This window comes from Corvus moneduloides, chromosome 15 (assembly GCF_009650955.1).
Source record: "Corvus moneduloides isolate bCorMon1 chromosome 15, bCorMon1.pri, whole genome shotgun sequence".
Lineage (NCBI taxonomy): Eukaryota > Metazoa > Chordata > Aves > Passeriformes > Corvidae > Corvus > Corvus moneduloides.
Window position 1 is genome coordinate 1,165,572 of NC_045490.1, and position 23,727 is coordinate 1,189,298.

Here is a 23,727-nt window from a genome sequence, read left to right on the forward strand (position 1 = left end):
CCGGGTTGGACGGGGCTTGGAGCACCCTGGGACAGTGGAAGGTGTCCAGCGGCAGGATGTGGAAGGAGATGAGCTTTAAGGTCCCTCGCAATCCAAACCATTCTGGGATTCTGTGATTTTTTTGGCTGCTCCATGCTCCTGTTGGAGCGTCAGAGCCAGTGGCAGGAGTCCCATCTGCCGTGGTCCCATCTCGCTCAGAGGCAGCAGCAGGACAGCCTCAGCTCCTTCATCCCGGGACATCCCGGGACAGTAGGATGGGCTGTTCCGGGACAGGATGATGCTGCACAGGGGAGCCACATGCCAGCACCTCGCTCCCAGCCCAGAGCTGTGTCTCCATCCCATGCAGGAGAGTTTGGCAAACCCCAGCTGTGGCAACCTCGGGGCAGCCCCGACTTCCCTCCGGCCGCAGCTCGGGGGCTGCCTTGGCACGGGGATAAACCCTCCGAATGAAACCCAGGGCACAGTAACACACCCAGATCCCTTTAATCGAGCTGCTACGATGGCGTGCGGGGGCTGGCAGAGAGAGGAGCAGGAGCAAAGATCCCAAAAATATTAAAATGCCTCAGTCTGCAGGCAAAAGTTACCGGAGGCGTCGCGGTGGGGACGGGCAGGGAGGGCCGGCCCCGCGCTCCCGCTGCATCCCGGCCCCGCCGCGCTTGGCCTTTGCACATCTGCAACCCCTTTGCTTGCCTTTCTTCTTTTTTTCCTCTTCCCAGATCACTTTAAAGGTCCAGCTTAGGGCATAATTAGCAAAGCAGTTAAAGTGGCGACCTGGCGAGGGCAGTGACCTTCGGCGGTGGCAGGAAGCGGCAGCCGTGGGTGGGCTGGGGGCTACAACACCCGCCGGGCGCCCAGGAATCAGCACTGGGTTTGTAAAATCTCCTCCTCCATCCCCCGGCACAGCCTCGGTGCCTTCATCTGCCCAGAGAAAATGGTCACAATTTTGGTGACATTGTGATGCTGAGCTCCTGTCCCGTGGGCTGCACTGGCACCGCTTGCTCACGCACACGATGCCCCATCCTTGCTCTGTCCCACAGCACCAGGGACAACCCAACATCCGTGGCCAAGGACTTCCCAGCCCCACTCAGCCGCCAGCACCCACCCACAGCCATGGCACTGCCCCCATTGTGCGGGGACGCTGTGGGGCCACAGGGCCACGTTTCCACACGGGGCCATCTGAGCTCCCTTGCCACCACCACGACCTTTGCTGGTCACAGATTAGGGGCTGGAGCCGCTTGGATTTGTTTGATTTCTGTTGATGGTTATTAGGCAGAGGAAGTGCCAGAAGGGATTTTGACCTCGAGTTTAAACCTACTCCAATTAGAGCCACTGAGCCTTTAATTACCGCGCTCCGGCCACTTTGGTTAAAGCAACAACAAAAACAAACAGAGAATCTGGTCGAAGATGGGCTTTTCTTCTCATGGTTCCTCTGATTTGCCACTTTGTTCCTGTGCTGTGTGACTGCGGCATGGGGCGTTCTGGGCCAACAAGCCCCTCGTGCTGCCTCCAGACCCAGAGGTGACACTGCTCCAAGGTGACTCCCACAGCCAGGAGACACCCTGCCCTCACCCACTGCCCCTCACGCCACCCCTCAGTGCCCCAAGGATGCGCCAGTATTTTCCCTGGGGCTCCCACCAGAGCAGGCAGAAGAGTATGGACAATGGGCAGACCCCACTCCTTTCCTCTGTGGTGCCCCTACCTTCTCCACAGGCAGATTTGACTTCTTCCAGCACGGGCTGTTCTCCCTTCTGATGAGCCTTCTCCCCTCGGGTTGCTTTTCCTTCTTTTACGGAAACTGGAAATCAGATCTCAAGATGCCCTTCCTACTGGCTTGGGTGGGAAGGGACCTTAAAGCCCACCCAGTGCCAGCCCTGCCATGGGCAGGGACACCTCCCACTGTCCCAGGCTGCTCCAAGCCCCAATGTCCAGCCTGGCCTTGGGCACTGCCAGGGATCCAGGGGCAGCCACAGCTGCTCTGGGCACCCTGTGCCAGGGCCTGCCCACCCTCCCAGGGAACAATTCCTTCCCAAGATCCCATCCATCCCTGCCCTCTGGCAGTGGGAAGCCATTCCCCCCATCCCATCACTCCATGCCCTTGTCAATAGTCCTGGGGACCCTGAGCTCTCTTCCCACCACAGCACAGCAGCTCCGCAGTCGTGTCTGCCCTCCCCAGCACCCAAAGCCTCCATCCCCAGCCTGGCTGGCAGAAAAGGCCAGAGGTGTTTACTTGGTCACTGCAGGTGACCACAGCCCTGCCACTTACGTGGTGTGAAGTGGCTGAGCTGTCACAGACCCAAAACAAGTATTTGAGCCTGGAGTCGCTGTGAGCCCACACCAAACACAGCGTGGGTTCTCCGGACCCCGGCACCCACCATCCCTCCCCGTGCTCCCGGAGCCTCTGTCTGTGCAGGAGCATGGAGCTGGAGGTGTCTGCAGCTTCAGGCCACCAGAGGAGGAGGAACAGGAATGCCAAATATTCCAGTTCTCTGGATATCCAAGCCCAAATAAGGCCTAGATGCCAGGAGAGCAAACACGAGGCTGATCAACCAAGTTTGGGCAAATGTGATTTAGAGTTCCCCAATGCTGCAGATTTTGCCTTGTAGGATAAAATTCCTAATTCTGTGTTCACTTATTCCTGTTTAAAGAGGAATCTGGGGAACCTCTATCCATCTCTGTCAGCCCCAAGTGCTTGTTTGTGGGGACTGTACATTTGAGAAGTTCAGCTGTGAACCAAAACTAGTTTCATGGGTCAGGTAAGTCATGAAACTACCAAAAAATAAAAAAAACCACCCAAAATATAATCACCATTTCCTGACAGACTGGCATTGCTTGGTTACAAAAATGATGGACACCTTGGAGATTTGTGTTAAGCCTTCCATGGGAAGTGATGAAATTCCCCCAGATAACCTGTGTTTGTCATCGATAACCAGGTGCAATAACACATCAAAACTCAATTAAACACCATCCTACAGCAACAATTGCTACAGAAGTGACATTTATTGACAGTCTGCTGTATTTACAGGTTGAACATAGTAAAACTCCGAAGTGAACGACCACTTGGCAGAAAGCACAGGAGTGCACATTAAATCTACATTTCCAACGCATCAGAGTCTCTGCTAACACAAACTATAAAAGCAAGAGTTACAGGTATGTTAGGAATTGTCTCAGAAGTCCCAAGCCAAAGAAAAAAAAAGGCCTTTGTTTTGCAAGATGATTTTTATACAAAGTTGCAACGTGATCTTTCCATTTTACACTACGGACTTGTTCCGTGAAAACCCTGGAGAGCCCAAAAAGTTGGTGGTGCGATAAAGGAAAGGATGCTACAACACCGAGAATACAGACTGTTAAAAATTAATACTTGTGCCACCTCTAAGTTCCCAATGACACCTCGGAGTCGGGACTGCAGCGACCCCTTTTCCTCCACAGGCCCCCGGGTGCTGGGGCATGGCAGGAGCGCAGCCTCCCCGTGCTGTCACCTCAGCTCCCGAGTCACCCCTGCGCTGCCGGCGCGCGGCTGGACAGGACACGGAGTACAGGGGGTGGGCAGGACAGGACATGGTGTACACGGGCTGTACAGGACAATGCCCATCTGTACGGGGTGTGGCATATGTGGAGTGCACAGGACATGTTACATGGGCTGCACAGGGCACAGCATGACATGGGTTGTACAGGACACGGTGTTACACGGGCTGTGCAGGACACGGCACACGTGGGCTGTACAGGACACAGAACACACACACTGGGACAGCATGTCACACAGGCTGTACAGGATGTGGCACACACACACTGCACAGCACAGGGTGTCACACACACAGCACAGGGTGTCACACTGCACAGCACATGGTGTCACACAGAGCACACGGTGTCACACACACTGCACAGCACAGGGTGTCACACACACTGCACAGCACATGGTGTCACACAGAGCACAGGGTGTCACACACACACTGCACACGGTGTCACACACACACTGCACACACAGGGTGTCACACTGCACACACAGGGTGTCACACACACACACTGCACACACAGGGTGTCACACACACACTGCACACACAGGGTGTCACACACACACTGCACACGGTGTCACACTGCACAGCACACAGTGTCACACACACACTGCACACACAGGGTGTCACACACACTGCACAGGGTATCACACACACAGCACAGGGTGTCACACACACACTGCACACACAGGGTGTCACACACACTGCACAGGGTATCACACACACAGCACAGGGTGTCACACACACACACTGCACACACAGGGTGTCACACAGCACAGGGTGTCACACTGCACTGCACAGGGTATCACACACACACTGCACACACAGGGTGTCACACTGCACAGGGTGTCACACTGCACTGCACAGGGTGTCACACAGCACAGGGTGTCACACTGCACACACAGGGTGTCACACAGCACACAGTGTCACACTGCACAGCACACGGTGTCACACTGCACTGCACAGCCCAGGCAGAGCCAGGCAGCTCCCAGGCTGGAGGAGGAACTAAAGCAAGCCTGGCCCCTGCTGGCCCCGGGATGGCTCCTGCTGCCCGAACACCACAAACTGCGGCTGCACGGCTTCATCAGCACGTCACAGACTCACTGCAAGAGCTGCTTCCAACATTAGCCACTAATGAATCAACAATTACAGAATTCTGCGTTAATTATTAAAATTTTACACCTAAAAACAAATAGAAAGAAATGCTTCTTTTTTTTTCTTTTTCCAACAGTACTTTTATTTATTTATTTTAAAGCAGGTGATTATTTTTTCTTCTGCTCCAGAGCCTTGATTCACTTCCTGCAGGTGTCCTGCTGCTTCTTGGGGGGGATTTCACTAATGCAGGAAGACATTTGCCAGAAAACATCTGTTGGAGAAGGATATTGAACACCGAGAGTGCAGTCAGAGGGTTATTTTGGATAACAGGAGGATGTCGTTCACACAGCACAGGATGTCTAAGGGCTTATGAAGTGTCTCAGCACACAATGATGTGACTCCAGCAAAATGCTCAGGAATTTGTGTGTATTTTACGGGGAAATGCCAGGATTGTGTCCATTACTGCACATGCAGATGGAATAGTAAACTCCAGCTTTCCACCACGTTGTATTTTCTGGTTTGCACTCATTATTCCCCTCCTAATTTTCTAAAAATGATCCCTGCTCTAAAAATAAAAATAACCCCTCGCTGTGCCCTTTCCATCATGCCCTGAAGAGGAAATCTCATCTTCAGGACAATAATAAATTAAAAATCCAAGTCTTTTGTGGTTTCTTCACTCAGAATTCAGGATTAAAGGTTTATTTTCAGGGGAAGTGTCTAAGTTGTAATATTTATGAATTATTCTGGATATTTATCTCAGCATATCTAAAAGGGAAAGTGTTTTTCAAAAATGCTGTAAAATGACACATAAGTAAGAATTTAAACACTCTACACCTCCACAAGCAAGGAGTGAAGCCAGGTCTCTAAAACTGTAATTTGAAATTTCAAACATAGGAAAAGTCTACGCAAAAAGAAACCACAGAGTTCCTTTAAGAAACAAAAAATAAAAGTTTTGGTAAGGAAGCAAAATTTAAAAAAAAACCTGTCCAGTCAGACAAAATACAGAGATAAAGCTGATTTTAAATGCTCACATTACGTGACCATAAACAGGGGGAAATCAACCCTCTGGTGACTCAGCAGGAATCTGGGAGGATATTACAGATCCTGGAGGAGGTCACAAACCAGAACTTTGTTAAACAGAACTGAAACACGTAAAGAAATTGGCTGAACTATTTTTACACACTATCATCAGAGGAAAACACTGCACAAAGGCTGTTCTGTCCTGCAGGTTCTCCTCACAGACTGGAAACGAAGCAGAATCGTGGGCAATTTGCAGTTTCTAATAAAAGGGAAGTGCATTTGGAAACCCAAGGCTCGGTTTTCAAATCTCAACAATTTAATGACCCCCAATTTAAAGCTGGGGCTGGTCTGGTTTCTTTGACTGTCCCAGCTGCAATTGCCTCTGTCTGGGGAAATGGGGTGTTATTATGATATTTCTAAAGGGAGCATCATGTTGCATTCCCCAGCTGGGAAGCAACCTATTCCAGGATTTCCTTCCCCTCGGGGAGGGACAGTTAATGCCAGGCCATTATCTGCTGTGAGCAGGAAATTACACTACAAGACTTCAGCTACTTAAGCCTCCTCCTTTAAAGCCCCATTAAAGCAGCCAGGCTGAGGTTCAGCACTACAGCAAAAGACTCCCAGGCACTCAGGTTTTTGCAGGATGCTCAGGCAGGGCAGCTCAGGTGTGTGGGAGAGGTCTGAGGAGAGCAAAGGTGTGCAAGGGTGTCATTTCTTCAGGAACCTGGCAGCAATTTCAAACAGCAGAATTCAGACAAATTGCTCGTTCTGGGACAGAAGCCAAAGGCACTGGCACGTCCTTCTGACAGCATTTTGTGACCTCTCCTCGGGTTTGGGACACACCACGTGTCTCAGGCATGTGATTCATTCTGAAAGACACTTGCCAAATACACTGCAGTACCCAGGGGCAGAGGTTTTGTTCTCACAGTATCTAGTCACGGAATCAAATGAATGTACAATTCCTCACAGCAAAAACTCAGGGAGAAATGTCCAGTGTTCCTCTGCCTCCCACAGAGTCAGGCTGGGCTCTGCAGACTCAGGAGCTGGGCAGGGAATACCAAGAAACAACTGCTCCCTGCTGCCTCGAGTTCTGAAAATATTCAAGCAATGGAAAGTGTAGCCTAAAAAAGTCACTAAATAGAGCTAAAACCAAAGCAGAAAATTTACCTTTAGTAAATAAAGAGAACTCTGGTTCTGGGGAGAGTGGAAAACGTATCTGGCATCTTCCTGACCTTTGCGTAATTAATAAATCCTCTGAGAAACAGCAGAAAACCTGGAGGGGAGAGACACATTTGTCCAGTTAACACAGGTGTTGCTTCTTCAGTGAGAGGGAGCAGCTGAGCTCCCTGCCACCACTACAGAGGGACCTCCTCACTGGGATGCACAGCAGCTGATCACACACAGTCACTATTTTTGGTAGCAGTAACACCTCATCTTTCCATTTCAGGCAACTTCAAAAACAAACTTTCCTTTGAAAATCACACCACTTTTGACTCCGAACAAGATCCAGTCACTCCCAAAGCAGGAAAAAGAAAATAAAATGAGGAAGACAACAATCCACTCTTCCATTTAAGATGCAAGAGCAGACACAACACCAGTTACAAGCATTCTCTTAACTTCTGGGTGATAGCAGGATGCTGCCACCAAGAACTGGCAATAGAAGGACAATGTTTACACATGCCTTTAAAACCTGAATGTGTTCAGTCAGAGGAGTATGAGGGTCACATTTCATTTGTACATCTGCACACACATATTTAACAGCCAGGAATGCTCACAAAATCCTAACTGCACTTCATAGAGTTTTTAAGCATCTTTCCCCCGCCAAACACTCACCTAGTACAAGGAAGACCCACCAAAGCCAGTACTGGCCATCAAAGTAACCGGGAAAATAGGTGGAGAACTGAAAAACAGCCAAAAAACAATACAGCTTAGAGCACATGGAAGTTTGTGAAGCCAAGTCTGTTCCCACCAATTTCAGCAGTAACCAGATGAAGGCTGCACACAAGAGATCTCATGGAATGCCGCATTTCACCAGCAGCAGGAACAGGTTACCTCCATAAACTGTTATTTATGGATTTTCTGCACACTTCAGCCCAGCTCTAACAAGGGGAACGGGCCAGATTCAACACCCAACTATGAACTCCAGAAATCAGTGGGGCACAAGGACACTACTGGGCAAATATTCCTGGTTTAAATTGTGTCCTGGATGCTTATAAAGCACAGCTGCAGTTTGTGAAAGGGCAGAGCAGGCTTGCAGCAGTGCAGCACATTCATTACACTGTCAGGTTGCATGGTGTAACAGGTGGGAAAGAAATCCCACATCTGTGGAATCCACTGACAAGATTCCCAGTTGAGAAAATTACTGCTATAAAACAAAAGGTACCAATACTATTAGAGCACTGAAGTTCACAGTTCCAGTATAAATACAGTATAATTCCTTTGGGTTTGTTCTGTTCAAGTTTAAAAACCTACCAAAAGATAAACTTGTGAAAGTTTAAATCCAATCCACAGTTAAATGTCACCTCTTTCTGTCACATCTCCTAATCCAGCAAAGAGTTCTGAACACCTCTGTACCAAGATGACCACAAAAACTGTCTACAGGAAAGAGAAGAGATGCTGTATTTACAAATTAGAATTCCCAGCCCCAAAAGACAGGGTAGGAAGTGACAGCTCTGACATTAATGCTCTCTACTTCTGCTTACAGCCAATGAGCTGCTTTGCTTGAAATTCAACTTTCAGCCTGGCATATCTGTGTGCCATCATTTCACGGGCTCCAAATAAAGATTTCCTGAGGGAAATATTTTCTCCCAATCCCTCCAAAAACCGTAAGAGCCAAAAATCCCAGAGCAGGATGGCAGCCTGCTCCTGGTTGCTGCTCCTGTGCCGCAGGGATGCTGCACCAGAGGGCACCCACGGCCTTCTCCCACTGCTGCTCCAAACCCTGCTCCTCCCCGCGTGCCTATTTCCCTCTCCTCGTCAGCTATCCCACATTTTAGAGAATCTCCTTATTTCCAGAGGACAGCCTAAGGCACAGCAGGCTGCAGGGCTGGCTTTGCCTGGCTTAATGTTTTCCCAGGATCAGAGCATTGCTGCTGCTCAGCACAAAGCCACACTGATGCAGGACAGTGGCTCTGTCAGACAGACACACACAGAATGAATCTCAGAATCCCAGAGTGAGCTGGGTTGGAAAGGATCCTACAGCTCCTCTCTTTTGCCACAGACAGGGACACCTTACACTATCCCAGGAATCCCTGTCCAGCCTAAACTTGGACACTTCCAGGGATGGAGCATCCTCAACACATACCTGGGAGTGCAATCCTTATTTTCTTTTACTACAGTAATAATTCCAGAATATAAACAGGATATAATTATGGGAAAAAAAAAAAGAAAAAGCTCTGTTCTTAGTGAATAAATGGATCAAAAATTATTTCGTTATTTAAAAACCTCTAAATTTATCACTAACTTCAGTATGAGATAAAAACCTACTGGGGAAAAAGAGTATCAGTGTCTGTGTACGTGGTTTTGCACAACACAACTCACCCTGACAATCAGGATCCACTTAATAAGAGATAGACCAAACCCAGAAATGGCCCCATATCGTCCTGCAGCTGAAGTAGTCAGACAGAAAGACAGGAAAAATCCAATCCAGTTGAAGAGGAATGCCACTGAGAAAGCAGGAGAAAAGCAGCAGGTCAAGACACCTTTATATTCCAAGGAAAAAAACCATAAACCCCTTGCACACAGGTTTTTCCTGGTGCTACAGAAACATAAATGTGACCCAAACTATTTTGGGTCACTGCTTGCAAAAAAAGTTCATTCCATCAGGTACTTACTGAAGAAAGTCAGCATGAAAATGCCATCATTTCCTATCCTCAGCTGGTCAGTGTCATCAAAGTCATCTCGTGTCACAAAGTCATCATCCTGCAAAGCAGAGAGAGGCAGCACATGGGGGAGTTAGGTCAGTCCAGTCCACACAGCAACCCCAGTTCTGGGTGTGACTCTTCAAGAAAGGGCTGGAATCCTAAATCTCAAAAGGCTACAAATGCAAAAATGAAAAAATTCCTGCTTCTCATCCTGAAATGGTGCAGGGCATGAACTATTATCTATATAACAGGAAATGTATCTTTATTTTTAACATAGTCAAGATCCAGCATGTTCTTGTTCTCACTGTGAAGAATTCTTCTAGTCATCAAAAAATTATCATCTCAGCAAGGAATTTGGCTTCTGTGAAGAAGTGTAATGAGCAGTGGACTTCTAATGCTAGCAGGGGTGGAGGGAGTGGCTGAACAAGAGATAATGTAGGAAAAACAAAAAGAAATTAAGTCTGACAGAATGGTTTTATCGTCCTTGTATCAGCTACACTGACCTCCAGAAAAGTCAACTAAGTAAGCAGCCGGAGTATCAAGGGTAGATATGCCAGACAGCTGAAGAATTAATCCTAAATCTTTTTTAAAAAGGAAAAAAACCCAACAAAAACCCCAGTGTCAGTGCACAGGGATACAGTACAGTCCCTCTGTCAGCTTGCCAAGCTAATCTGGCTAGCACATGCTGGCATTACTGAGATGTCTGACATCATCACAGTGCTCAGAGGAAAATTAAAAAGAAAAAACAAATAGCCACAGGACTCTTGGGAGCATGGAATATCACCACCCCAGAAAGCTTCAAAAACACAAAAAGCCCAACACGAATTAAAACAGTCATGGCACATGACGGGCAGGAGTTAAAGCTGCAATTGTACCCAGCAGCACAGGGACAGCCAGGGACACTCACCCTGCCAGGAACCAAGGGAATGGTGGCCTCAGCCTTGGTTCTCTCGGCCTCGTCGTAGCTGGGCAGAGTGGTGGCCACGTTGTAGGACGGCGGCTTCGGGAACCCTGACTCATCCTTGTAGTCAAAATAAGCTGCACAGAAACAGTTACACAGGAGGTAACTCAGCACTGCCTCAAGAACACCGGGTTGGGAATGAGCAGTGCTCCAGGCCATTTCCAACGAGCCCAGGCTGTTGAAGCCTGTCCCCTCCCCACCCTTCCATCCATTCCAGCCTCCTGCCATCCCAAAGCAGGAAGTGAAAAGCACAGGAACACCTTCTCTGATAGCCAGCAATCCACAGAACACTCACTGAACATGCCTGCCTGTACTGCTTAAAACAACCCCACATGCTGTGCCTCTGCCGACTTGGACACTCAGAAACAGTCATGTCTCCAGATCCAAGTGGTTATTAAAGTTATTAGTGACAGGACAGGAGGATGATTCAAAGCCCCATCCTTATGACCAAGTACTCAGTTATTGAAAAGTGCAAGAAAAGTGAATTCTTTAAACCCTTTTAAGTAACAAATCCTTTAGGGAAGGGGCACAGCATCATCCAAATGCCAAATAATGAGAGAGGAACCACAAATCCTTACAGAACTTTGATTTTTAACTGTCTTCAATTTACTGAGAACACTGTGAACTGTAACCTGAACACCCTTTGATGGGATGACATCAGACGAACGCAGCCAAATTGCATCTCCTAAACCACAAGTACCAACAAGCTGTGTGGATCAATCCTGGTCCCTGCAGCTTGGGAAGGTGCTGCAGAGCCAGCCGTGGATGAGGAGAGCAGTCAGTGACAGCAGAGCAGTCCCAGCTCTCGCCCCCAGGTGAGGGTACCTGTGCTCTCTGCAGAAATGCTGCTGTAGGGCGGAGGGGCGTCGTTCACCACCGGCACGGCCTCGCCCGGCTCCTCTTCATTCTGCAGCTGAACAGACCCACACACCACGGGTTAGGAGGGTTTCTCAGAGCTCTGACACCACCCCTGCAGCTTTAATTGCACACAACAGACTCTTCTGGAAGGAGACTGTTCTGCAGCACCACGGGACATGGAGCAGCTGCTCAGCCTCCCTCCCAAGCATTCCCACTTGAAATGATCCATCTTCCATCTCAGTTTTAATGTTGTTTTTAAATCCTCTCCTCACACACCCGGACTCCAGCAAAGCACAGCACACAGCTTTCCAGTACTTCTCAATTTCCCTGGCACTTCCTCAGCTCACACTGCTTAGGAGCTGCAGTTGCATCTGTTTTAGTCACAGAAATACAGTGAGATGCCCAACAAAAGGCTCCATTGCTGCCTGTGGCTTTGCTAAGGAAGGGATTTTTCCATGGATACATTACATAATGATGCACAGAAGTACGAATGTTGCCATTTCCCTTCAACCTTTCACACTGCATGACTGAAAAGGAACCGGTTTATTTTGTGCACTGTGCTTCCCACAGGCTCTGTATAAATAACCAGGAGCTATCACAGATCCAGCATCACTCGCACGAGGCAGGTGTGCCATGGCAGCTTTGATCAGGGAAGCAGCAGTACCAGGCCAGAAAGGAGGTTACAGCCGCCATCTCATTTTTCCCTTCCTTCCATTTCTCATCATCTCAGCAGCAAAGGCACTGAAGTCTTCTGCAGAACAACTCACCTCAGACAAGCACCTCGGGACTGAAGCACTGGGCTGAGCGGGAGGCACTGCCCTCGTTTGAAATCACCACTAAACAACGTCTCCTCCAGCTCTCCCTCCTGCAATCCCACACATTTGCTCCTGAAGCCATCCAGGATATTTTGCTTTCTTTGGAGAGACATGTTGCCATTCTCCTTAAGCATTTAACACAGGGGGTGGGGCGTAGGGGGTGTTCTTATCTTACTTGTACGTCTTATCAGGGGAAAATAAATCAGCTCACACTTCTAAATGCAGATCTTGGATATCCAACTGTTCTATGGTTTGGAGTTTTATGCCTTTTGCTGCTTAAGATCAAAGATCACAGAATCACAGAATGGTTTGGGTTGGAAGGGACCTCAAAACCCATCCCATTCCACCCCCTGCCATGAGCAGGGACACTCCCACTAGCCCAGGTTGTTCCGAGCCCCGTCCAACCTGGCCCTGGACACTTCCAGGGATGGGGCAGCCACAGCCTCTCTGTGCCAGTGAAAGGCTGTAATCTATACTCTGTTCCAGATCACACTATATCCACATCCTCTGTGAAAGTCTTCACTGGGCTTAGCAGATGACAGCACGAGTGGTTCTGCTGGCAGGTCCAAGGGGTCAGCCGAGAGGGGGGAAGGGAGGAAATGACACTGGGAAGCACCAGGAAAAAATCAGGAGCACTGTCTCCCATCCAGCTGCAGCAGAACAGCAGAGCACCACAGCTCTGCATTCCAGCTCCCCTTCAGCTGGAGCTCACTCTGCTCCCCAGGAACATTTTCCAAAGAGAATAGGTGAGGGGGGGAAACGGGTGCTGGTCAGACTCAAGCTTTGTGGGTAAGAACTCCTCACATGACAACGCTGAGCCATTTCCTTGAAGAAGGAGAAATCAGTGATCCGGATGAAAATTTAATCCGTGTTCCGGCAGAAGCAGCTCCCAGCACAGCTGTCAGCAGGACACATCCCCAGCGCTGGTCCCTGGCCAGATGTGAAGCAGAGCAAACAATCCCAGGGAGTGAGGCCCTGGGGCGGAGGTGGCAGGACCTGCAGCTTTACTGAGCCCCAGGCCAATGAGCAGGGACAGGAGGAGCTGCAGCAGCTCCCACCACAGCGAGGCACCTTTGTCTTCTCAAAGCCTTTCCAAGAAACAAAAATGCCTCATTTTATAAACCCCATGGAGCTCGGCATTAGAAGTAAATGAAACTGACTTGAGAAGTAATTGCCTATTAAAATATGATTTAAAAATTAAAAAAAAAGAGAGACAGCATTACTCCGAAAATCCCAGAAACCCTGCACAGAGCACGAGGGGCAATGAAGGGACAGAGAAACACAGAACCAAACTCCTTGATTGAGTCTCTGCCCAGGGAAGCTGTGGCTGCCTCATCCCTGGAAGTGTCCAAGGCCAAGGCCCCAAGGATGGGGCTTGGAGCAGCCCGGGATGGTGGAAGGTGCCCCTGCACATGGCAGGGGTGAAATGAGATGATCTTTAAGGTCATCCCAAACCATTCTGTGATTCCATAATTCTCCCAGCTCTGTAGTTTTTTAATTCTCAGAAAATGCTCCACCATACCTATTGTCAGTCTATCCATGAAAATTCAATACTTCTTTTCTCCCCCTGCCTGTGCAGGACCTGGTCTATTAAAAGGAGGAAAGGCTCTGTCACACCTGGGACACTCTGGGTTCCACATGCCCTCCAGGTGAGGGGGTGGCAGAAATTCAACCCCTGATCCCTGTAAGAAAGAAGGCAAGTACAGCCTGAGAGCACAGTCACCAGGGAGGGGGGAGGAAAGCACCACATGTGACAACACTGGAAGAGATGAAATAAAAGAGGACACAGATATTGAGTGGAGTATTAACTCCTACCACTGGTTCTTCTTTCAACAGTAAAAAGAAATACATGTTCTTCCACCAATGCCATGTGGGAGAAAGCAGCCGAATTCACCACTGCCTTCAAACATCACAATTCAAGTAATGGATAATGACACCAAAAATGCAGCTACTTTCTAAAGTTGAGCTCGAGGCTGTGGGAGGTTACAGTTATAGAAAACATATTCTTCTTCTAATGGACAAGGTACACAAATGCCTTCCAGCCTTTTTAATGATTCCAGGCATCTAAAATTCAACTAAGTGCCTATTAGCAGAGCAGGGAGGGTTCATGTGACAGGAAGAATGACTCATCAGGCCTCGCACTGCTGCCCCGGCCTGGCCCCGGCTCCCACCTGCCCTGCACAGCTCCAGGTACGGACTCGGCTCCCAGAGAAAGCCCCGAGGCTCCAGAACCAGAGAGCCTGGTTAAAGCAGTGTCTGACTTCAGGCTGTTCTGCTGAGGCTGTGGGGTAATTCTTTTTCCTAGATTCACTGATGGATTTTAGCTTTTCAGGCAAGGTTCTGGTATTCGTGGCATTAAAAAATAAGACAATCTTTACAGCCGTGCCTACAGTTATTAAAACAACAGCTGGGCTGGGATTTTTTCACCAGACTGCTAAACCAACAGAAAGTTGACTGATAAATATCCCACCCAGGGATATTTATTTTCAAAAAAAAAAAAAAAACCCAAAAACCAGCATGAGAAGCCTGGCACTGAGCAGAACATCACGTCTGGTTGCCACTTGCCCTGACTGAGACCTGTCCCACGTAAATACACAACACATCAGCGTGAGAGTTAAAATCTTACAAGCTGTTTGGAAATATTTCCATGTAAACTTTGAAGAAAGCATTTCCAATAAATACATTGGTTAATTCTTCCAAATTTCCTAAACTGGCATATGGGCTGCTCACGTAGTTTTGCATCTTTATTTTTTAACTCCCCTTTGCCAAGCTCTGAGGCTGCATGTAAATATTCTTTACACTAAAGCAGCATCATTACACTAAATCAGCATTACTACAAGCTTGGCCTTAGCAATAGATCACATATTCCGTATCTTCAGCCTTTTGGAAGCAAATTAAAATCACTGCCAACTCTGAAAAGGAGAGTTATTTTTACTGACTTACGCTTTGCTTAATTAAACACACCCTGATTTAAAATCTCGACTTTTGTCTGATGTTGCTGCTAATTCCTGTAACTTAGTATCACCTTATTAATCAGCAGGAATAATGATAAGCTACCAGCCAAGCCAACCCACACCCTTCAGCCCTCTCCCTGATGAGCAAATAACTGTTTTCTCCCGTAAGCTCTTCCAGCCCATTTCCCCAGAGCAGTGACAGCCCTGAGCGTCTGCCCCAGCTCCTGCAGCTGGCACAGGTGTGCTGAGAGCCTCTCAGGTGACACATCTGGCACCTGTGCCAAGGCAGCCCTTCCTGGGGAGATGCTGATGCTCCTGCCTGAGCTTCGTGCTAGGGAACCAGCCCTGAGCAGAGCCCATCCCTGGGGAGTGACCTCCCTACAGTGCCAACCCGAGGATTTCCTCATGGAAAGAGTGCTCAGGCCTTGGCAGGGGCTGCCCAGGGAGGTTTGGAGTGCCCACCCCTGGAGGTGCCCAAGGAAGGGCTGGAGGTGGCACTCAGGGCTCTGGGCTGGGGCACAGCTTGGACTCAAGGGGCTGGGAGGGCTTTTCCAAACTGAGTGGCTCTGAGATTCAGAGATACTCCTCCCTTTTAACAAAGGACTGAAAACTGTGCCTCCACTCCCAAACTCCACCTGTTTTTCCCCAGCTGGAGCAGCTCCCTGGCACCCAGTGAGCACACACGGAGCAGGAACCAGCAGCAGCATCCAGCTGAGGGGACAATGGCAACGACCCCGTGAGCCACCAAGGCAAAAACACAAATCAAAACCTATTTTATGTCCATAAAATACAACCTGTGCTCATGAGGGTGTTCTTCTCTGACTCACTGCAGCCAAGGGCCTGACAACACAGAAATGCTCCTCAATCCTGGGAAACAAGCTGGTCTAATTCCCTCATTTCTGTTCAAACAGGGAGTAAGACTGATCTGGAGAGACTGGAAACAAGCACTCAGGCCAGCACAAACCTGTGCCCACACACTGGCCTTAGACTTGAGAGATCAAGGTCTTAATATGGAAAAAGTAGATTTTAATCTTGGAGAGCTGTAATTAAATTTCCCACACTTAAAGCATAAGGCCTTCTCGTAATATTTAGAATCAGATTAATGTTTTTCTGGACATTAGGGCATCACAGAAAGAATTTTAAACGTTTTAAAATATCACATTTTTTGAACTGTCATATGAAGAAGGTTAAGTTTATCTTCAGTGGAAAAAAATCCCACTGTGCCACCGTATATCAAATTTGGATATTTCACAACAGGCAGGAACAGAATGATTGGATACCCCTTACTACTGGGTTTTTCTCACCCGTCCCAATTACAAAGGATCAGAATTCACACACAGAACTTTTGCTCCTTGCTTTCTGTATGGTTACTTCTAAGTCATGATGCCAAACCCACAGAAAAAGGTTCCTCATCTCCTGGGAGCACCTAACAACCCAAAAGACCTCAGGGATTGTTCAGGGATTTCTGATCGCCACTGAATTTTAGCGATGAGAGAAAAGTCACCAAAAAAGCCCAACTCAGAGTCCAACACCATCCTGATGCTGGAGAAAATTTAAAAGTTTGCATGCAAAGCTATTTTCTCCTGCTACACAAGCTGTGAAATGACCCTGGCCTGCTGCTGTTTCCCTGCCTCTCCCACATCCTTTGAGTTTTAGGGACAGAATGTTTTTAAATTCTGTAATTACTTTTTCACACAGAATCACTAAACCCTTGCAAACTCACCTGACAGGTACTGTTACCCACAGAGATTTCAGAGGAAAATAACCAGATTTTAGTCGCCTGAGCACAACCCAGGCTGGACACAGAGCAGCTTCAGCACAGCCTCAGAGCAGAAGCTGCACAAACAATTTTACTCTGCAATTTTTCTAATCTTTACTGCATTCATGTCTATGGCATCTCCTATTTTACTTAAAATAAAATAAAATATATAAATAAATATGCAAACAACCTACCCTGCAACTTTTCTTACCATTCTTATCTTTAGTCAGCACATCTTGCACACTGCAAGGACCTCGCTGAGGAGACAGTCACTGGCATTTCTGATTCTAACTGCTGACATGAAAAGATTTGGGATGTTCTCATTTTTTAGTTTCAAACTGTGTGCCCATTTCAGCTGCAAAATTAAATACAAGCTTAAGGTACACACAAGGCAACAACTGATATCTGCCTCCCTGTTCCACTCCGGCCTCCCCAGATATTAAAGAAGCATTGAGGTCCTTCATGGATTTAAACCCTATTCCCATTCTATCTCCAGCAATGTATTTCTTCTACAGTTTTCACAGAACGAAAAACAAACAAATGGAAAAATCTTTCTTCCTTATTTTTCCCATCGACACCTCCCTTTAAGGAATGATTCATGATCCATGTAAACCTTCAACAAGTGGAACAGGAAGAAACAGCACTTAAAAAGGAATATATCTTCATTATTTAACACTCCCACCATTTCCTAGGTGGGTTTACATTACTCATACACCTCACATATATTTTCGAATGCTCCAAGTGCAAAGCATGCCTGGAAAACACAGAGTGTAAATAAACCTGTTAAAGCTGGGCTATTTTTTCCAGAATGAAGGGTAATTTCTATTCCAAGGATGAAGAACAGTTCTGCCAACTGAACTTTCAATCCAGGGTTATGCTGGAAAGGCTTTAAGCCCCCTAATCCCAACAAGATCCCCATATAACTTTCCCAAAGGCAGACTGAAGTGACAACAGTGTCCCTTTTGGGGACATTGCCTGAGTAACAGTACCAGGGTGGGCTGCAGCTCTCCTTCTTCCCAAACCTCTCCATTCCCACCTCCACAAGCACAGCCCCAGCACCTGCCCTGCAGAGGAGGATCCAAATCCAGCAGTCTGACCCTGTCCCAGCCCTGCTCCCCATGGAAGAGCCTGGGAAAGCTGAAATCCCTTCTCTGGAGTTTTAGTTTTATTTTACATGGAGCTGCACTTCCTCAGCATGTGAGCTCAGACTCACATCGCCCAAAGGCATCACTGCAGGCTGGTTTTTATCAGACTATCTAATGCCTGAACAAAGCCATGGGCTAGGAAGTTGGCTTTGGAAAATAAATCAGTGCACGCCCCTTGCACACTGCCCGCGTTGGGCGTTGGTGAACAGACACAGGCTGGGAGTTTGCAGGGAAGAATGAGGCTGCTGAGGGAGCACAGCCCACATTCCCACATCCCACCCGCAGGGCTGAGGAAGGGGTGGGAGAGGAAACACACAGGTTTCAAACTCAGGTATCCAGTTCTGCTGTGCTCAGGTCATGGTCACTAACTCCCACCTTTTTTTCCTGAAAATACAGGCACTCGAGGAATCCTACAAATATTGTACAGGTTCCGTAGTGCCCACACCTCACCAGCGCTGCTCCCACATACACACGGATACATCAGGAACCCTTCCCAAAGTGAGGGTTACACATCTCTGGCATGCTTGGACAGTCAATCACATTTACCAGTACAGGAACACCTACCTGCATAACCAACTGCATTAATGCACTACCCCATCACCCCAAAAAATCAAGCTTTAAAAATTCCTCCACTGCATCCAACAATTTAAAGGATTAAATGAGCTTGTTGAGAATTTCTCCATGCTACCTCCACTGACTGGGTCCTGTATTCTCCTCTAGCCCTTGCAGTTATCACTTCGCTATCAGTCTCTCTTCCTTGACACATGGTACATTCATTATTGTACATTCACACATTCAGTAAGTTTCAAAATATGGGAAAAAAATTGACACATTCAATGCTACAGGGACTCTCCCACTCTCTCATCCTCTCTTTATCTAAATCCCAACTCCATCTCCACAGCTTGCAGGGTTTTTGAAGCAACACAAGCATTACGAACCAGTTCAGTGACAACACACTTCACAATATGAATACCTGGGTTCTGGCAGAGGGTGAGGAAAGAGAAGCAGTTTCTAAACAGCTGCACAAAAGTAAATACATTTACATGTGAGAATCTGCCTCTCACTACAGTTACACCAGTGGCTCCACAGGCTTCCACTATGTGCTTGTCTTTAGCAGAGCAAATCCTCTGGCACAGCCTGGCTCCCTAATCTCCACAGGGCTCTGCAGATGAGTCTGCCCTGGCTCTGCCCGAGGTGTGAGCAGACACAACACTGAGCTGGCAAACAACAGCTTTACACACCCCTCTCTGAGGAAACCAGGAGTGTGTGCTTCAGCCAGGTAACCCCACGGCAATGGGGTCCTTCGGCGATTCTGTCACCCATCCCCATGGCTCCGGGCAACAGGACACGCTGCAGATCCCTTGGGAAAAGGCATTTGTGGAGACACTTGTAGGGGTCAACACCACCAGCAGGACTCTGCCAGGAAAGGCGATTAGTGCAGGGACCTGGTTATCTGTCCCTAGCAGTTCCCAGAACACAAAGAGATTTGCCATTGTAAGCGAGCACATCTGTTTTGCACTGGAGAAAAAAAAAAAAAAAAGCCTAAGTTTTACTTAACTTCCACATTTCCAGTATGTAAAAACACGGAGACCTGCAGCTGTCAGATGAGACAAGTATTCCATCCCATGGGAGGGTGTATCTCGAACTCTGCCGAGCGCGAGCCTACCCACGCTGGGAATGCTACCCAGGAAAAGTCACAACACAGCGACTTCTTGGGAGAACCTCGGTTCAGCAGGAGCGAGCTGTCTGCTGTTTTAAGGGATTTCTCCATTACTTTAAGTAAAGAATTCTACACGTCTGATGTCAGAAAAGCGCCTGCCAGAACTGGGTCACACCGGGGGGCCCAGCCGACACCCGGCCCTTCCGTGGGGCCGGTACTGCAGACAAACGGGAGGCTGGAGGAGCAGAACGACCCGAATTCCCGACGGAGCTCTTTAACGCCAGCCTCTGGCCTAGGGGGGTTTCAGAGGAGTCCACACGTAAAAGATGGAATAAAACTAACGGTGACCTCGGGACGATGCAGAACGAGACCGTTCCCTGGGCGGGGGGGGGTCGCCGGCCGTGGTGGGGAAACGACCGGCGGGGTCAGCGCCCTGCGCCAAGGTCGCCCCGGGACTGGACAAACACCGGCCCCGGACACACCCGGCCGCGAGACTGGGCAAACACCCGGCCCCAGGACAGAGCAAACACCAGCCACGGGGCTGGGCAAACACCGGCCCCGGGCACACCCGGCCCCGAGCCGGCGGGGTGCGGCTCCGCGGCCGATCCCGGCCCGACCCCCCGGGGACCCGCGGCCTCCGCCCCGGGCGCTGCCGCCAGCACAGGCCCCGCTCCCGGCCCCGCCGTCCCGGGAGCCGCCCGGCCCCGCCGCCCCTCACCTGCTGGTAGCGGCCGGTGCTGGGCTCGGCGGCCGCGGCCGCCATGGCGCTGCGGGGTCGGTGCGGGCGCTGCGCAGGCGGAGGCGGCGGCGGCCCGGTCGCTGCTCGCTGCGGGCTCCGCACGCTCCCGCCCTCCCCGTCACGCTCGGCCGCGCCGCCTTCCGCCCCGCCCGCCGCCGGAGCCGCCCCGGGCCGCGGGCAGCGTTCCTGGAGGGGGCACGGAATCACAGAACCGCCGAGGCTTGGAGAGACCTCCAACACCATCGAGTCCAAGCTGTGCCCCATTCCCACCTTGTCCCCAGCCCAGAGCTCTGAGTGCCACCTCCAGCCCTTCCTTGGGCACCTCCAGGGATGGGCACTCCAAACCTCCCTGCGCAGCCCCTGCCAAGGCCTGAGCACCCTTTCCATGGGGAAATTCCTGCTGCTGTCCACCCTGAGCCTCCCCTGGCCCAGCCTGAGGCTGTTCCCTCTCCTCCTGTCCCTGTTCCCTGCGAGCAGAGCCCGACCCCCCCGGCTGCCCCCTCCTGTCAGGGACTTGTGCAGAGCCACAAGGTCCCCCCTGAGCCTCCTTTGCTCCAGCCTGAGCCCCTTTCCAGCTCCCTCAGCCGCTCCTGGGGCTCCAGCCCCTTCCCAGCTCCGTTCCCTTCCCTGGACACGCTCCAGCCCCTCAATGTCTCTCTCGCCATGAGGGGCCAGAACTGGACACAGCACTCGAGGTGCTTCACCAGTGCCAGCACAGGGGACAGGCACTGCCCTGGTCCTGTTGGACACACTGTTACTGATAACAGGCCAGGTGCCATTGGCTCCTTGCCCTCCCGGGCACACACTGGCTCATGTTCAGCTACTCTCAACCAGCACCCCCAGGTCCTTCTCTGCTGGGCTGGTTTCCAACCAGGGCAGCTCCACTGGGGCAGGAAGGTGACCAGAACCAGCCCAAAGCCAGCCCAGCTCTTCGGGGAGACCCAGCTGCTGGCAATGGGAATGCTGAGAGCACTGCCGGAGCTACAGCAGTGACCCCACAAGCTCCATGCACTGTATATAATGTACATTGTGGAACTCAAGTATAATTTTCAGAGTGGAAGCTGCCATAGGATGTGTTAGTGAAAACCCAGGGAGTCAGGAAATTGATGTAAAGCCATGCTGACAAACAATGCTGCCTCAGCAGGGACACACCAGGGCCAGCACTGAGAAACCAGCCCCGTCTGAGCCACGCTGACCAAGCCTGGGTCACACATGACCCCTCCCATCCCAGTCCCACCACACGGGCAGGGAACAGGCCAGCGACTGCTGCACCAAACACGAGGTATCGACCAACTCCTCTGACAGCACCATCAGCTCTTCCATATCCACAGGGAGCAGATGGTGTTGAGCTCCTTCCTTCCAAAAGGAGCACGTGTAGGAAACCACGCAGCAAGAGAAGTTGGTTTATTCTGAGTTCTTCAGTGTTACATTGGCCAAAAGACTTCTCAGCTTGTGTAACATTTGTTTTCTACATGCGCGGTTCAGCTCTAGTCAGGCTTGCACAAAATTACCCACATCAATCCCTAAGGTGGATGAGATTTAAATATATCAGCTTTAGGATGAGGAAGGCTGAATCAGCCCCGCTGGGATTCCAAACTGCAAATTCAGAGAGATACAAGCGTTGAAGCCCGAGGACATGGTTTTGAACTGCACACTCAGTCATAAATACAGGCCTCAATGCTCATTAGTCCGTACCATAATCAGCCTGGATTCTTTTCTTCCTGTATTTTGCCTTTGAGGGGTAGAGAATTCATCGATGTCTTAGTGAGATGAATGAACATCCCAGTTCTCATGCTGAAGGAGAGGCAGGAACCGTGAAGGATTTTAGCCATGAATAACCTCAAAGAGTGACTCCTGAGAAATGCTGGAGACACAAGGACAAGGCAGGGTTCTTGCAACACAGGTGCCTTTGAAGGAGCTGCAACAAGAGCTGCAGGCACTGACAGACTCTGGTTTCACCTTTCCACAAGATTTACAATTTGCACTGAGAATTTCCCTGCAGTGAGGAGCTGTCCTGATGACATACATGGATTTACTCACTGTTGAGGTGGCGTTACATCCCTAAGTAAGGCTGTAGCAGCAGTGCTAATTAGCTGCACAGTGATTGACTTGGACAACAGAGATTAAAATAAGATGCAACCTGTGCACGTCCTCAGAGAAGATGCTGGAATGTATCCCAGAGAAATGGTGAAACTATTTCTTTCAAAGCCATTTTGGGGCCAGTGGAGGCAAATCATGGCCTAATTAGTCCATCTAGTCTGAGCATGACTGATTCTGGAGGGGTAATGGCAATTTCTTCCAGCTGCTCTCCCTGTATTTATTTTATTTCCTTAGGTGGGGAAGCTCAGTAAAAAGATGATGCTGTGGTTACAGCACATGACTGGTTCTGCTTTCATTTCCCAAGTGGTTTGAGGCAAATCACTTCATGCCTCTGTGTTTTCTGACTTTTTCTCCAGTACAAAATGTCTTTTCTCCCAAGAGACACTTGAAGCTTGAAGTCATTGATTTTAGTGACTTCCGTACGGGATGTGCTGTGAAAGTATTTGAAAGCAATTGAAAGTATGACAGAAGTGCAGTGGAGTGAGTCCTCTGAAATCTTGGAGCTGTACATGTGTTCCTCTAATTATTGTGTACAACTGAGCAATAAAGGGAACACTTTTAATATGCACTTTGTAATAAATATTGAACACTAAAAGCTAAATAATAAACCTCAAAAGCAGGGCGTGGAAGCCAAACTAGTAAGAACTGAGCAGGACATTAAAAGTAGATCTGTCTTCTAACCTTTTAGTGCTAAATTACCCAATTAAAAAAAAACCCAAAAAACAAAATCAAAATATTCACATAACGAAAACTTTGTTGTCATCAATTCAGAAATACTCCTGCGTTCCTGGAGGCAGAGACATTCCATGTGCAAGAATTGGATTCACAGGGTTTGAATATACATAGATGTCATTTCCCGCTGAGAAATAACATCCTGAATTAGAGTTGTATAATTAAGCTGAGAGATTTGTCAAGGATTAATAAGTGCTGTCTAATAGATGCTCCTCCCCAAAACATCACTTGGCCACAAAGACTTTTTGTGCTTGGGACCATCTTGTATTTGAACCATCTTTGAGCTTTCTGCCCAAAAAAGCCAAACTGTGGCTGGCCCATCCATGGAAGTGTCCAGGGCCAGGTTGGCAGTGCTTGGAGCCACCTGGGATGGTGGAAGGTGTCCCTGCTCATGGCAGGGGGTAGGACTGGATGATCTTAAGGCCTCTTCCAACCCAAACCATCCTGTGACTCTGTGACAGCCCCTGCCCAAGGCAACTGCCCCACTGCCTCAGAAGCAGCAGGTTCTGCAGCTGTG

General features: G+C 49.2%; 1 protein-coding gene across 1 annotated transcript; it reads right to left on the bottom strand.

Annotated features, from left to right (window-relative positions):
- Positions 1-4,727: 4,727 nt before the first annotated feature.
- Positions 4,728-20,636, bottom strand: NDFIP1 (Nedd4 family interacting protein 1). Its single transcript, XM_032125127.1, has 8 exons — positions 20,358-20,636; positions 11,274-11,361; positions 10,395-10,525; positions 9,458-9,545; positions 9,165-9,289; positions 7,458-7,524; positions 6,792-6,897; positions 4,728-4,875 (listed from the first exon to the last, which is right to left on the bottom strand). The coding sequence occupies exons 1-7, from the start codon at positions 20,619-20,621 to the stop codon at positions 6,794-6,796; spliced, it is 867 nt and encodes a 288-aa protein (XP_031981018.1). The 5' UTR covers positions 20,622-20,636; the 3' UTR covers positions 4,728-4,875; positions 6,792-6,793.
- Positions 20,637-23,727: the final 3,091 nt, after the last annotated feature.